Source organism: Magallana gigas, chromosome 1, assembly GCF_963853765.1.
Source record: "Magallana gigas chromosome 1, xbMagGiga1.1, whole genome shotgun sequence".
Classification (NCBI taxonomy): Eukaryota; Metazoa; Mollusca; class Bivalvia; order Ostreida; family Ostreidae; genus Magallana; species Magallana gigas.
Window position 1 is genome coordinate 75,543,173 of NC_088853.1, and position 16,676 is coordinate 75,559,848.

Sequence of the window (16,676 nt, forward strand, 5' to 3'; positions counted from 1 at the left end):
TATGGAGTGCAGCTGCTTTGGCATTTTTGTTGAAAGTCTCTGTGCTGGTCTTTTCCTGCTCTACCTTTTTTATTTCTTTGTAAAAGTAAAATCTTAAAATCTTTTATATTTGCATAAACATCTCTGATAGAGTATCGTAATAACATGCTTCTCAATTCAGTCCAAAATGTACTTTAAAACATTGTGTATTTTGCAGCAATATTTATCTGACCCTGTTTGATAGCTCTACAGTTCTAACTTAGAACCATAAGCTACAAGACCCTTCTTTTTCTTTCTGAAAGTCATTATAGTACTCTTGCATACGTGTTTCACTACTACTCACTTTTCTATAAAACCGTTCTAATATGTCTAAAATTTTATTCACTATTGCCAATTACATGTAACCTTGTGATAACAACAAAGAACTTGCAATTCCCTTAAGCAAAACTGCATCAGGCAATGCCTGCGAGTTTATCAAACACCTAACCCCAAAGCTGCAATCTTCATAGGTTACTTCCCCTTTTTGATATTCTTCAATGCCACAAAACCTTTGAAGCTTGCCCCGTAGAGTATACACGTTGTTTACAGATGGAATTAGTGCAGACTGTAATCTACCCTCTCTATTTGAGATATTGTTGGAAATGCAAATGTTTTCATTTCAATGGTGTAATGACTTTTAATATCAGTAAACTGTCAAACTCTTTTTTGGAAATGATCTTATATTTTGGGATCATCTTACATATCAAGGTCTTCAGCTTTTCTTCCTCCTGATCTTTATCTTTTCCTTCTTTCTTCTGCTCATCATAGGCCCCTTCTTTCTCTCCTGATGCTATACTTATTATACACAAAACTGCTGGAAAATATAATCCAAATGCTTATAGATTATAAATTCAAATTTAATACATTTATCCTTTCGTAACCCTTGTAAATGAAAAAAAAATAGACCTTAAGACTGTTAAACCATATCAATATATTTTGTTAACTGTACTTCTAATACTCTAAGTGTTACTCAATATAGATCTTTTAAATCGGCCTCTAATTCTCTAAATATTCTTCTACATATACTATATACACTACTCGTAAATCTCAACTACATAAAATGGTAAGTTATGAAAGATGTCTTAATATGATGAGAAATACAAATGGATTGACTGTGATATGACAGCACCTTCAACACACAAACACTTTCTCCGTATGAAAACAATGACCACAAAAAGCTAATGTCCAAGATAAATTCAGTACTTTTTTTCTAACTTTACTCCCAACTTCCACACAAATTAGTAATTGCAAAAGTGGAAAATTAACAGGAGAAAATAAGTCATGTCTGTCGGTCTAAAAATTTCAAATAACCTCAATGACAATGAATAGCCAATGGGTCCCCCTTTTTTTCCAAGAAATGTTTATGTTTTATGATTTAACACACTCTTTTAACTCTACTCTTTCTCACGTGGATGATGAAATACAACAAGATGAAGGATAAAGCAGTTACACACAATATCAAAGTACTGAAAGTACTGATAGGCGGAAGCATGATTGCAAGTTGTCAATGTAATTGTGTTATAACTATTTTCTTTTTAAAAATTAGTTTGATAACAGAAAACACTATTCTAATGTGTCAATTAAAGTATATACATCTAGTTAATGTGGAAATACTCAGTTACTGCACCAGATTAGTCGAGATCATGCCTTAAAAAAAATTAGATGAGAAAAGCAATTTAAACATCAAAACATCTATTTTGTGAAGTACATTCGTATAACAATTGATATTTATATGCAAGCTGAAATTACAGGAATAAATTTTCATTTATTTTGCCAATTTATTAAAAATAGTCATTTTGACATCAAAATGATGAAAGAATATTATAGTATTAGAATTAAGTAAACTGAACTTCTGAGACTGCAGTATTTTATTCTTTACAATAATGTTTCACCAATATACAGAAGTTACATTTGTACATCACTTGATTACAGTATTTTACACAATCAAGTTATCTGTGTGTCAATTTGCTCACCTGAGAAGCAAAAGCCATTGAGAAATCAGCTTTATAGAATAATACACAAAATATATGGACAATGTGTAGTAAAAAAGGTAATCAATAAAGAGATTTTGAAGTTTTCTTAATATATTCTCAAGTTTAACAGTAACAGGTTGATTTCAAAGTCATTTTATATGTGGAGAATTGCAGACCTCTAAATGATCCTCAGATTGCAGTTCATACATTTTGTTGACAAATGTTTAAAACTTAGAAAGAATGTATCTACTTACTGTACTGTACACCATACATATATTTAACAAAGATCAAACATATATGCAAATGTTGAGAATAACAATACATGTACAATGTAAAAGCCAAGTAATTTATGGATAACTATAGACTGATATTCAATAGTGTACAAATTATGTGTCCTTTACAATTGCTCGATGTTGTACTGTCAAATCACAGGTCTCTAGTACTGAAGACATTTGAACTTTTAACTTTTAAGTTTTTATTTTAATACTAATGGAATCTTCAAGAGAACTTCCCCATTACAGAACATAGACTTCCAAAGAATCCTTTCATAGCTGCATGCCGTAAATGTGTTTTTGGAAAGCGTGTAATCCTGGTGTGTGCCATTTGTGGTAACAACAATTTCAATTCACTTGTGTTGTCTTGCATCCATTATACCAATGGCAGCTGTCTTTTTCAGCAGAATATTCTAAAATGTGTTGATGAAAATGAACAATGGATATCTTATCAAGCAATATTTCATTACAAAATACTTGACCCCCAATAAAGAAAACATGGATTTAAAGATAAAATAAATCTATAAAACATTTTTGAATTTATGTGCGTATTACCTTAAATATTTTATTTTCAAAAGTATACAAGTATTTTGCAAATAAAGGATGAGATATATATAAAGATCACATGATATGGATTATCAATATTTGTAAGGTTATTTCGATATACATGTATTATATACAATTAATGGAAAATGAAGTGATTGAACTGTAAATAAAAGGTTTTTTCCTCCAAAATTCTTCAGTTTATAATTGCATTTAGAACAAGAATATTTACTACATTATTAAAGATACGACTACAAGATATTTGTGAGTCAATGCTCACTAGTGATACCCCTGCTCTGATGTGTATACAAAAAAGCATAGTTAACATTACATGTAACGGGAAGTTGACATCAAATATTTTGAAAAATGAATCGTACCGTATGGCATGCCTTAATTAACAAAGACTGAGTTAAAATTTCAAGCATCTGCGATTGTTGCCGAGATATCTTTGACAAAATGTGTTATAGACAAACAGACACACAAGGGTAAAACAATATACCCCCTCTCCTTCCGAGCATGGGTATAATTAGTTAAATTACTTAATCAAGAAAACCACGGGGAATATTGTAATAAAATTTAGTTGTACAGTGTATTTACTAACCTTGAAAATGGTGTTAAGGCCATTAAGATGAAGATTCCAGCATATTTAAGAGACCCTGCTTCCATTTAGAAGTTGCAAATGTGCAATGTTTGTCCCTCGTTAAAAGTGCTGAACTGGGAAGCCAACACTGCATTTACAGCATCCGTCTTTTTCTTTGTTTTGCTTGAATTTTGCTATGCACCCAAATATAGCAACTCTCCCCTTCACCAGAAATGAAGAATGATGCTGGGCTCTGATTGTCTCCTCTTGTCGGTTAATGTTAATCAGTTTCTTGACATTCATCTGAAAGAACATATACATATAGAACAAATAGATATATGTTAGGTTATAACCTATAATCATTGTCAGGTATATAATTGAGTCTTGTTGGAATTGCAATTAATCATGAACATGGTAGATCAAAGATATACCGGTCTCATGAATTTAAAATTTTAAAAAAGGATGCAGTCATCAAAATTATCACATAGGAAATCTTAGTCACTTTCATTATAGAGAAATGATGAAGTAATTCTGAGATACAAGTGTAACGGGATGGGAGAAATAATGACGGACCAGACCGGGTTTCGAACCCGGGCCCCCTGAATCTCTAGTCAGGTGCTCTACCAACTGAGCTATCTGGCGCCGGTATTCAAACCGGTCTGACCGTCACACAAGTAAATACGGTAGGTAAAAGGATAAATCATGTTAATTCTTTTTAAATGTTCAATTAAATATTTTTGTAATAGCCTATCTGGAATATTTATGATATCAACCAATTAATTGCATCTTGTATGATACTTAAAAGCTGTATTTGAGATATATTTTAGAGAAAATCCATTTGCATTATTCATGAGTCATTTTAAAACCAAGCTGAATATTGTAATTTCTTGTAAGCAAAAAGTGAATGAATCCTGTATCATACAGTGCAGTTCGTAACGTAATATAAAATCACTATATGAACTTATAAAAAGAAAACTTTATATCTTCCGTTATATGCGATTCCATTGTGCTAAATTTTAATCTTTAAAGAAATCATATAGGCCTCGCCTTGTACAGTATTCATAACTATGGACCGAAATTTCAGAATTATCGATGAATGTCTAACACAAGCAATATAAATTCTTTCATAAAATTTATGTACTTATCAGAGATTTCTCTGATTCTAACCCCCGCTTTTACTTTTACACTGTGACATTGTTTCTTCCGCACGTCACAATATACAAGCGGGGATTAGAGTAAGAGGAATTTCGACTTAAGAAAGTACCAGCTCCTCGATCAAGAAAACGTTAACTTATCACAATTATTGTAACACGAAAATCTAAAATGATGAGGCAAACGTTTATACAATGAGAAATAACACATAAGTTACCTAACTTACCTTACTATGTCGAAGATGGACAGTCACCAGTTGTTCTCAACGTGGGTTTGTTGACAAAATTTTTACACTGCATATGCAGTATTGTCTGATATTACTACGTGAAAAGTTGTATCAATTTTTCCTTTTGTACTCATAAACACGCAATTTCAAATTGAACTATTTTTTCCCTCACCAATTTCATCTACAGGCATCAGACTCCATGCTATATCGCATACCATCGCAAGAGTTATCGTTCGTTCCTGTACTTTAAAAATCGTAAACTCATAGCTCTACCAACTGCTATCTTTGCTAAAGGCAGTTTCAATAGATAATTAAAAACGATGAAGTAAAAGGTTTGAGACATACCACAGTTCTATTATCAAAAACGATGTTTAAACGAGGGTCGAACAGTGGGGGGGGGGGGGGGGGGTAAAGAGTTGTATGCCCTTAGTTTAAATAACATCAGATAGAGCTATCCTGAAAAAGGGCAGGAATTTGACCTTTGACGTAGAAGGTCATGAAAGCAATTGCAATAGGCGCTTCCGCCTAAAAAGGACAAATGAAATAAATATAAACATTGGTTAATCAATCATACACAAAACGAAAGTAGAATTGTCTGAAATAAAACACCGGATCAACACACAGTCCAACTACAGTCTAATGTAGGTCTATCGCAATCCCCCAGTAGTTCCAGTATGAAATCGAATTAGTTCTTCGACAGTCCTTGAAATGGATATCAAGTGCTAGAATAACAGATACACGCACAGAACATTTCTCGTTTCGGCTCTAGCTCCACATTTGATAGGTTTGTGACGTCACACTTTCGTGCTCGGTGTAATTGGGATCCTGCGTCGCCCAAAATTGCAAACACTTAGTTCAGTTTTTCCAGCGCTGAAAAATTTTAAAGAATTTTAAAGAATATTGATAGAAATTTATAAAGAGCTCTATTCAATTTACTTTCTAAGAACACTGAATATTTGTTTTTTCTATGCTTGTTTTTCACACACAAAGCACATGTACTATAGTATGGACTAATTATTTAGTAAACGAATTTGGAATTACATACCTGTATTTTTTGTATTATCTGGTCACCTCCAAAAAACGTTGGGCGCCATTGTGACGGTGTCTTTTATCAAAGTATCAGAATATAAATAACCAAAGGTTCAAATATAAGTCATTCATTGAAGATGATATGTTTAGTATAGTAAAATGATGTAAAGGTGACCTAAAATGAAAATAAAACGCTCATACAATTTACTCGCACAATATTAATTATTTAATTATTCCACAGGTAATGAGCTGTTTAAAAAGTTGTACTTGACACAATGTCTTAGATCAATGTCTTAGATTGGATTATAAGGAACAGAAAGACAGTACGACGCACCAGTTTTCGCGATTGCTTTGAGCATCCCGTCCAAAAAATGTTTCGCCTTACTAAACTCATTGTCATAAGTCATTAAATATTTGAAAACTCATAAAATAATCTTATATATTTAAACTTATAAACAATACATAAAAAAAGACAATCATGGGATCCTTTTTTGGAATCGTATACATCAACTGACTATCTTAATTTCCTAGGCAATAACGTATTAAATGTAACAATATTGAGAAATAGATAATGACATTTGTTAAAAGTTGGTTACTAAGACCTACCTTTGAATTAAGATATAATGAGGTTTTAAAACACAATTAATCATCACTGGTGGACTCAGGCACGTAGCATCGATTTTGAAATTGGGGGGGGGGGGGGGGGGCAGACTTATCCAAAAAATCTTGACAAGCCAAAAAAAAAAAAGGCCAATTTCCCAAAATCTTCAAAGTCCTTATCCGTGGGGAGGGGATGGGGGTGCTGGGGGGGGGGGGGATGGGGGCAAGTATATCTGTTACTTATATTACTTACAGCTTCAATTTTTCTCACTTCATTCCATTTTTTTACATACTCCCAAAAAAGTGTTTGTGTGTGTGTGTGTGGGGGGGGGGGGGGCAACTCCATGATAAGTCTATTTTTACTATGCAAATTTGAGAAAAATGCTGCGAGAAAAAGTGGGGGAGGCCCCCCCCCCCCCCCCCCCCCCCCCGCCCTATCCCTTATGCTACGTGCCTGAGACTAACATCAACATTACGCAGGACAGTTAAGGCAACATTTTGCTTTTAAACAGCAGTAAAAGGAGGTCGTTTTGCTCTTGTCTATTCATTTCTGCATAATGAATAGTTCTAAACTATTTTTGGTGTTATTGTAAAGATATGGGTCTCCTTTACTTGACCATGTCTAAATTTGTCGGTCACGTGACTTTTTAGGGTCACGTGGGCGTCTTTTGGACAGAAATCGTCAATGCTAAAATGAGACAAAAAGTTCAAGGGCAAGGCAAAGATATTTAAGAGTAAGTAATATGGCAACATATTCAAAATTATCCATACATCATAGAAATCAATGCTCATTCAGTTGTAAAGTTTACTAGTTATGTAAATTTCTTTAAAAACTGGCTACTTGTTCCTAAAATAGTGCATTTTTGTATATTTTCATTAAAATTACAGAGTAAACCTTTATCTCTCAACAAATGAGCATCAGTTTTTATAAAGAACTCGTAAAAGGGAAGAAAATTATACCAAGTTAAATAATATCTATAGCCGTCTTGCACTTGAACTTTTGCATTTAATTTCTCAATCTAGAAGTCCTCTCAAATCAATACACATTTCAAACGCACAAGTGATCCGAAAAGGTGAGGTAACTCTTTGAGCGATAACTCTTCTGATATAGGCGCGATGTCATTTTATCACATAATCCGAATTTATTTTAAGATATGTTTTAACAGTACATTATGTAAATGGTTATTTAAACATAGTGCTTCTGTTTTATTTATTTTAAAAGAGACAAGATGGTTACGATGAATCGTCCGCATTTCCTCTGTTGTATCATGGATGTAAACAAAAAACCGTTGTGTATCAGTTCTCTTGGTTAACTGCATTTGTAGAGTTATTGGTTTTTTAATATTTTTTTAGCAATGGGAGAAAAATATATAAGAGCTAATTGTACACAATTATTTGAGGGATTAGATGTCAACAGAGACAAATGAAGCCCCTGATATTAATATACTAACTAAATTGTTCTCATAATATATATTAAAAAATAAGATATGGAGTATTTTTTCATTATTTATGTGCAGCCTTTGCCCAATGACAGCATATTCTATAGCACTGCTTGGGTCTGTTAATATTATTCTGGGGAGGGGGTTCAAAGGGGTAACTTTTTTCTGTTTGCCAGGGGCCAGGTACCATGGTGTTTTACTATGTAAATTGTGAATTAAATTAGAATTTGCCACGGGGACTATACATGTAGATCTGCCCATGTATGAGGCCTTTTCCCACCCCCCCATAAGCAATCAACAGTATTCACCTTTGTATTACACATATTATACTTGTAATTTAAACACTCATTAAAATTGACTTTTATTTTTATTCAACACATGCAGAATGATTAAGATTAAGGAGAGGGGGGAGGGTTAGCATATCTATTTATTCACAAAATAAATTCTAAAGGCTCATTTCTCATTACAGAAAAAGGAAAGAGAGTGTGTAAATCCTGCAACAAGGCGATCAAAAGCCATTTTTGGTTCACATCAATATATTGAATTTAAATAAGTCTGAATTCTCCTATGTGAGAGACTCTCTCTCCCGCCCATTTACATACCATCCCCTTTCCACTTCTCAAACAAAATTATATATATATAAACAATTATATTTGGTTCATTTGTTTTATTAATTCAAGAAGATAAAGGGACTTTCTGAAAAAAAAAATCTGTGACAACATTTAAACCCGACATATGCATGCAAACTCAAAATTGCAATTTTTTTTTATGATGTCAATGTGTTTATTGTATGACTTCTTAGTTATGGTCCTCTTCTCTTCAAAAACACAGTCTTCCTGTTCCTAAAGTTCAGGTTTTTCTTTCCATCATTTTTCATCTTGTATATGACACCTTGATAAGGGTGCGGGTAAATGATCACCAATAAGAACATCATTTATGTAAATCTCAAGACAAAGCAGGTACCAGCTAAAATGAAAATTATATATATTTCAGTAAGTTTAACTTTAAAAATGCACTTCTCTCTCTCTCTCTCTCTCTCTCTCACAACTGATTTGATTGATTAATATTATATAATGCTGGTGCAGTCAGTGTGAATTAAAACATACCATGTATTGTTGATTTGTTGATGAGCAATATTCAAAATTGTAGATTTATAAATAACATAGGTTTATATCAATCATTTTAAAACATTAAATGAAACCATTCGTACTTGAAAATACTTTATCTAATTGAATTGTCTCATAGAATAATCAGATTGGTCATTATCTAAATGATAAATTATTGAACTTATACATGTAAGTTATTAACTTACATTTTTTTCCAGCCTTTTTTTTTCAAATCAGTGTGACACTTTTCAAATTACTCTGCAAATAACAAAATATAATTATGAGAAGTCATACAATTTAATTTACATGCATATAAGGACATGTCAACAGTAATTTGAATATTTTTGTGAAAGGTCTACATATATTATGCATGGATGGGTAAAATGACCAACACTTCAAATTTTATTTGAAAGTTACATATGCACATTCTACACAAACAATACCATATATGACCATGAATGTAGATTCCTCATTTAGAGAAAATCAGATGGAGACATGCAGTCATTTGTTTATTATTATTTGGGGTTTTTTTATTACCAATAGTACAGCATCATAAGTATGAACCCAGGTGACAAGATTTAAAACAGTGTCATGGTAGTAGTATACTGAGTTCTAAAAACAAACTAGTAATAATTAAGAATTAATGTGCATGAACATCTTAATATATCAACTGGATGAATGTGTAAAAAATATAAATGAACTGTCATGGAAGAATTTTAAACACAGTAGAAAGATGTTATTGATCAGCTGTTCGTCAATTTCCAGAAAATGAAATCAGCATATTTTAGCCTGCACTGTACTGATTTTCAGAAAATCAAATCAGCTGTTTTCACACAGTCTTTGTATTGTTTACTTACAAATTGAAATAAAAACAAACAGCTGTGTAAAGCTAAATATTGTCAGTACAAGTATTATGAACTGATTCGTGTCGATTGGTGAAAATGATCAACAATTTAACGGACTGGCAATAAAGCTACATGTACAATGTACATTGTATAGGCCCAAATGTAAACAATGCAGTCTCTCCTCATGTTTTGAACGAAACAACACATTAAGTCGATCAGAAATGCATCAACAGTATAAAATCACAATAAAATAGTTATTGAGCTATCTGGTATATTACAAATACACTGTATATCTATTCTACATACCTGATAAATCATCAAAAGATCGCCATCATCGGGAATACCAGCTACACGTGTTTACATCGTCTGACGAGCGCTTTTTGGACGCAGATTCACACCCATACGATAGATGCGTTATGGAAATTTTTCTTATATTCTGATTGTTGTAAACTTATAAAAACACACATGAGTGATTCGTAGTTATATTTTGCTTATGAAGTATAAAATCAGCCGTATTTTATGCTTAAACTGCTGTTTTCGGTATATGTAATACAGAGGCGGGGCGTATATTATGACGTCATAACTCATTATCCCTTCATTAGCATATCAAAACGATGTGTTGCCTTATCTGCCTTATCTGTCCTGCGTATAGATTTTACTTTAAATGATTATAAAAAAGTAATACAAGGTTAGTGACATTGATGTGATGATATGAATATATTCAGTTGCCTTCATAGTTATGTCAATAAATGCAGCATATTTCCTCGAGGAAAAAAAAAATAAACAATTTTCCTGTATATTTCTATGTTGAACTTTGAGCAACATTGGGTTTATTTGGTTAGGGGTCACTGTACAATTCAGAATCTGCATTATCTGAGGATGCTTGCTTAGTAGTCTCACAAACTGTAACACTCTCGTTTTTTGGAAAAAACATTTTAAACATTTTTCCGTAGACATTTCTGCTTGAACTTTGAACCCCTATTGAAGCTCAAATATTGGCCCGATGGTCACAAATCTAGCAATTTAGAATTCACACTGTCTAGGAATGTTTGCAAAATAATAATACAAATTGTAGCATTAAGGTTTTTGAGAAAGAAATATTTTCCCTATATATTTTTATATTAAAATGTGAACCTCTCTTGGGCCCCAGTTTTGGTCTCGGTTTAACAATTTAGAATGTTACCTTCTAAGGATACTTGCACAGTAATATTACACAAATTGCAACCCTATATTTCTTGAGAAGTAGTCATTTCAACATTTTCCCAATATACAACTTTGTTAAACTTTAATCCCTCTTGTTGCCCAAGAATTATTATGAAGGTTATGGCTTTAAAATTTAGAAACCTAACTTTATATATAAGCTTAGGTATAAGCATTTTCGGTACCGTAGTTCGATTTTCATAGACACTTTATTTCTTGATGACCATCAGTACATTCAGTACTTTGATTATAATCAATATCGTACTTTTCTTTATGATACTTGTTTCTGTTGTCTATAATTCTTTCTCTTATAAAACACGCCTTGGATTAACACATAGAGTAACAGACCAACATTGCTTACAAAACTATTTGTCATTATATCTTGTGTTTAAATCGGGCTCGAAGTTCAACATTGTTTTTATTTTATTTTTTTCGTAAACACTAAAGTGAAAATAGACATACGTTTTGGGTTGTGCGATTTGACGGTATGTATAGGGTTGATTTAACGTTTATTACTAACCTTTTTTGTTTTTCTGACACTTCTCGTGCATGCTTATTTATTACAGAATCTCACTGCTGTGATTGCTAATATACGTTGAAATTTCAATAACACTAAGCACATATAATCAAATTCTTCCGGTTTATGGGTATTTGTTGATAAAAGTACAAGTAATAAGATATTTTATTTCTCACATTATTGCCTTGTTGAAAAAAATGGCAGATATAAATATTTAGCTCTTAAATGGGCATGGTCACGATTTTGGTCAAAAATTATTTTTTCGATTTTAATGTTTACAATGCTTCAGTAAGGCATTTTTCATAGGCAACCAAAATTTGAGTGTCATTTGATGAGTAATAAGCGAGTTAAAAAGCTTACAATTCTTACTGCTATGTAAAGAAAGCGTTTGTTTACATTTCGAATGTTGAAGTGAAAATTCCAGTTTTAGACCTAAAATAAATGTATTAATCGTCAAGGAACTGTTTATTTATGCTTTAAATGAATAATAAGATAGACAACCCAGCTTTAAAATGATTTTTTACCTGGTATATTGAACCTATGTAAACAAGAACAGGGCACGAACCTTGTTTACATGACGAAGAACTGTGAGTCCTGCATCTTGCTTAAAACTCAACGACTGGCACCCAAATTTCATTTGATCATTAGAAATGCATTCCTAAAGCATTGCAAATAATAAAAACAGAAAAATAAAATTTGACCAAAATCGTGACTATGCCCCTTTAATACAATGTTGTCTTGTACTAGGTGTACTATATTCTCTTTTGAGAAGTGGACAGGTATAGCCTACATCCACTTCGGAATGTAGAAGTTGAGAAAGTGATTTGACTGCGGGTTAGTGTTGATTTTTTGTGATATATGTAAGATTCAAAGTTGTGAAAATCATGATCCCCAAAGGTAGGGTGGGGCCACAATGGGGGGTCCAAGTTTAAATCTTTAAAAATCCTCTTCTCAGAAACTAATCAGCCAGGAAAGCTGAAACTTGTGTGAATGCATTTGTAGGTGGTGTAGATTGAAAGTTGTGAAAATCATGACCCCCGGGGGTAGGGTGGGGCCACAATGGGGAGTCAAAGTTTAACATAGGAATATATATAGTAAATCTTTAAAAACCTTATTCTCAGAAACTAATCAGCCAGGATAGCTGAAACTTGTGTAGAAGCATCTTAAAGTATTATAGATATTAAATTGTAAAAATCATGACCCCGGGGTAGGGTAGGGCCACAATGGGGAGGGGGGAGGGTCGAACTTTTACATAGGAATATGAAGAGTAAATTTTTAAAAAATCTTCTCAGAAACTAATCAGCCAGGAAAGCTGAAACTTGTGTGGAAGCATCCTCATGTAGTGAAGATTCAAAGTTGTGAAAATCATGATCCCTGGGGTAGGGTGGGGCCCCACATTGGGGGGGGGGGGGTTAAAGTTTTACATAGGAACATATGGAGTAAATCTTTAAAAATCTTCTTCTCAAAAACTAATGAGCCAGGAAAGCTGAAACTTGTGTGGAAGCATCCTCAGGTAGTGTAGATTGAAAGTTGTGAAAACAATGATACCCCCTGGAGTAGGGTGGGGCCACAATGGATGGAGGGATCAAAGTTTTACATAGGAATATGTAGACTAAATCTTAAAAAATCATGATCATGTTCATGATTAGTTTTATAAATAGGTAAAAATTATTTGAATGTAAAATAAGAAACATTCTTCATAATATTCTGAAGAAGAGTGATTTGATATGTAATATTTGATTTTTTATATATTAAAGAGTAATTTCAAGACTCCTTAGGTATGCTTTAAACATAATATATTGTATTGATAAATACGAGGGTTGTCCCAAAATAGCGTAGACGTGACACATAACTTAAAATCTGTTCACTGCAATTTCATTCGACTTTTTAGTTTTCTTCAATGACCCATTGGCGAACATTACTGAAAAATTCAAATCCGTACGTTATTTAAATCTTAAGAAAATGAATAATTAGTAACAACAGGTTTTGTCAGGCGGCGCAATGTACGACGTCAGAAATGTCCAGTGTTTACATTGTTGCTAAGACCCTCCACATCGTTAACGTTTACGATAACATTTACGTTTTATTTCCGAAAATTTCTCGGAAGAAATATTTTTTGAACATTTACCATGAGTGCAAAAAATATCTTATAAGTCTTAACGATCTGACGACTCCAAAATTGCCCTGTATGACTTTTTATCTGAATTCCGTCCTACCGCAATGTGTCGTTCAACATTTTGACGTCCATTGATATCGGTCGGTGTTTCTTTTTCGCAGCACAGTTAAGGCTGTCAATAAACTCCGTTCTGACAAAAAGTACGGGAAATGTGCATTATGACATCACAGTATATTACAAACCTCGAAAGTACTTATTAATCTATTTATTAGTAAAATTAACTTATACTAATCTTTTAATTAAAAACAACAAATGCTATTACTTACAATTTTGATGTCCATTATATCGTACACACTGAAAAAAAAGCGAGATGTCGTTCTCGCTGTACTACAAAATATGACGTCATATGCTTCAAAATGACGCATTAAGTTAAATCATTGAAGGCTATCGTGCAGTTTTATAGCGAAGAAAAATAAATATCATACATTAACGGAAAAGTATAAATGAATATTTTGTTTAAAATTATTAGTAGTAGAATGCTACCTATATAGTCTTATTTTCATTTTGTTAAAAGTATGCATCGTATAAAGAAGCCACCACGGTTTTGTATAAAATATTGTATATCTAAAATCTGAGTACCTAAATAAATCACTTAATTGCAAGGGCATACACTTACCTGATCCCGACAAACTTTTACATGTGAATTTGAAATATGCTATGTAACTTAAAAACTTCTACGATCCTTGTAAAATCTTACAAATTAATTATTTTTTAATGAAATTAACCCTGCGACCTTCAAAATTATTCAACATATGCATTATAAATTACGGTTTCTACCAACAAATATTCTTATCTTAAAAAGTTTGCACCGTTTTTCAAAATCTGCGATATAACATCAAGTTATTTCATAATTCAGTTGTGAATTTTGACATGATTATGCCCTTGCAATATTGAATTTTTTAAATGACCTCAACACCACAAATACATCTGCTTGTACCATGCGACTGCCATATCACGTGACCACTATGAACATAAAATATTGTAATGTTATATATATATTTTAGAAATATATTGCATTTGAGTGACTGTTATTGATTTTAAAAAGGACATGTCAGTTTAACTAAAGTATACGTGTTTTCATCACAAAAATTTGCCCATATTTTTATTGACCGCCTTAACTGTACTGCGTTTCCACCTATTCACATCATACTCGTCTCAATATTTTCAATGTTGATAAACTACTTATTCACAAAACGCATTTCGAATCAATTTTGTTAATTTTATTTACTAGAAAAGCCGATTAGGATTTGTTTCAAGGCCTTTGCAAAATTTGTTCAGATACTGCTGCGCCGCCTCAAACGCTGATGTCGTGATTTTATTACGAGTTAACTCTTCAACTTGTCACAATACGCGCTATACACTATTTAAAAGTATTGTTATAGCAAAAAATTGTTTGAATAAATAATATAATTATTATTAAAGATAAATGTATGTTTTATTTTAATTTTTCCTTCAAAGGGTACTTTCCTCCTTATTTTCATTTCATTACGTTCAATTTAACTTTTTATTTTGATATTGCGCCGCATATCGAATTTCTGATCTAACATGCTTTTATTTCAATAACTTAATATCAAACAATATATGATTTTAAAACATTATTTGAATGCAAATTCCTTGAACCCTTTATGGCACATATTTTATCTTTCTGTGTCTTTGATTAACTGAATAACGCCACTTGTCTACGCTATTTTGGGAGAACCCTAGTACATTGTGTTTTCACACAAGTCCTAGCAGCGTACTAAATTTTCACTGTAGTAGATCCCAGACGTTTGCTAGCGGACACTATAAAGGTTAGACTAGTTAAAAAGGTTTATGGCTAATAAAAGTGAAATTTATGTGCAAAAATTACAAAAAGATTCTCTATTTTACAGAAGAAAAAAATAAATTATGGCCAGACCGAAACCTCAAGGTATATTTGACCTTCATCAACTCGCTACCAAAGGTTATATTGACGAGGAGGACCTTGAAAAATCCTGTAAAAATCCGTACACACCACTCCATAAAGCAGTGTTAAACGGAGACGTTAAAGAATGTGCAGCACTGGCCTCGAATGTCGAGTTCCTTAGTTCCGGAGATTTACGTGGGGATTCCCCGCTCCATTTAGCCGTCCGCTGGATAAATTCTAAAGGCGTAGAACTAATGAATGTATTAACGTCATGTGGTGCTGATGTTAATATAAAAAACAAATGGGGTCAGACTCCGCTTCATTATGCTGTGTATCTGGAATCCCCAAACAACGTAGCGTTTCTTCTTAATCAACAAAACATTGATGTGAATACAGCGGACATCAATGGGTTCACACCCTTACACTGTTGCTTTCCATTTAGCACCGAGTCCAACATAGACGATCCGTATGCTCTCAAAGAATAATCTACAACTGTGGATATTGTATATAAGTTAATTTTAGCAGGAGCGGACATAAAAGCGCAGACTAAGTATGGAGATAGCATATTACACCTTATAGCAAATCGAGATGACAATACGCCTCTCCTAAAACATATCTTTGATAACTACGTTACATATAATCTTGATTTGCATTTGCAAAATTTGAAAGGCGAGAATTTCCTTCATGTGTACATGATTAATGAGGTCTTCGAAAATGTTCTTGAAATCATTGACTTCATTGATCTCAATTTTATTAAAAATACCGTCAAAGCTTTGCTAAACAGTACAGATGTACGCAGACGTGCACCGTGGGCCTACATGATTGACACCTTTAACACAGACGAGGATTCACTTGCCCGGCTTTATAGTCTTCATGCTGACTTGGGGATCTCCGATAATTTAGGGAACACAGCAGTACACAGATTAGCAGGTGTATCCACTATATATAACGACATTTTGGAATTTCTGTTGTTCGCAAATGTTGATGTAAATGCCAAAAATGTCTACGACGAGTCGGCAGCCTCTGTGTTTTTTCTTGAGCACGTGTTTGATAGTCTATTTAGATATGGCATCGAGTTAAATACTCAGGATCGCTGGGGTAGAACCCCGCTGATG

At 33.0% G+C, this 16,676-nt stretch overlaps 1 protein-coding gene and 2 long non-coding RNA genes across 3 annotated transcripts; 1 reads left to right on the plus strand and 2 right to left on the minus strand.

The window, feature by feature from the left end:
* Window positions 1-1,868: 1,868 nt before the first annotated feature.
* On the minus strand, window positions 1,869-5,146 carry LOC117681888 (uncharacterized). Its single transcript, XR_010712441.1, has 3 exons — window positions 4,765-5,146; window positions 3,408-3,689; window positions 1,869-2,676 (listed from the first exon to the last, which is right to left on the minus strand). It is a non-coding gene; the product is annotated as an uncharacterized lncRNA (long non-coding RNA).
* Window positions 5,147-8,620: 3,474 nt separating this feature from the next.
* LOC109617793 (uncharacterized) lies at window positions 8,621-10,206 on the minus strand. The gene is made up of 3 exons (XR_010710942.1): window positions 10,090-10,206; window positions 9,145-9,196; window positions 8,621-8,798 (listed from the first exon to the last, which is right to left on the minus strand). It is a non-coding gene; the product is annotated as an uncharacterized lncRNA (long non-coding RNA).
* Window positions 10,207-15,563: 5,357 nt separating this feature from the next.
* On the plus strand, window positions 15,564-16,046 carry LOC117687591 (putative ankyrin repeat protein RBE_0317). Its single transcript, XM_066087832.1, has one exon. It carries the CDS (start codon window positions 15,564-15,566, stop codon window positions 16,044-16,046), a length of 483 nt encoding a protein of 160 aa, XP_065943904.1.
* The last annotated feature ends 630 nt before the right edge of the window (window positions 16,047-16,676 follow it).

Bases quoted from the DNA above. Each gene is read 5' to 3' on its own strand.
- LOC117687591 (XM_066087832.1), top strand. From the start codon at position 15,564: ATGGCCAGACCGAAACCTCAAGGTATATTTGACCTTCATCAACTCGCT.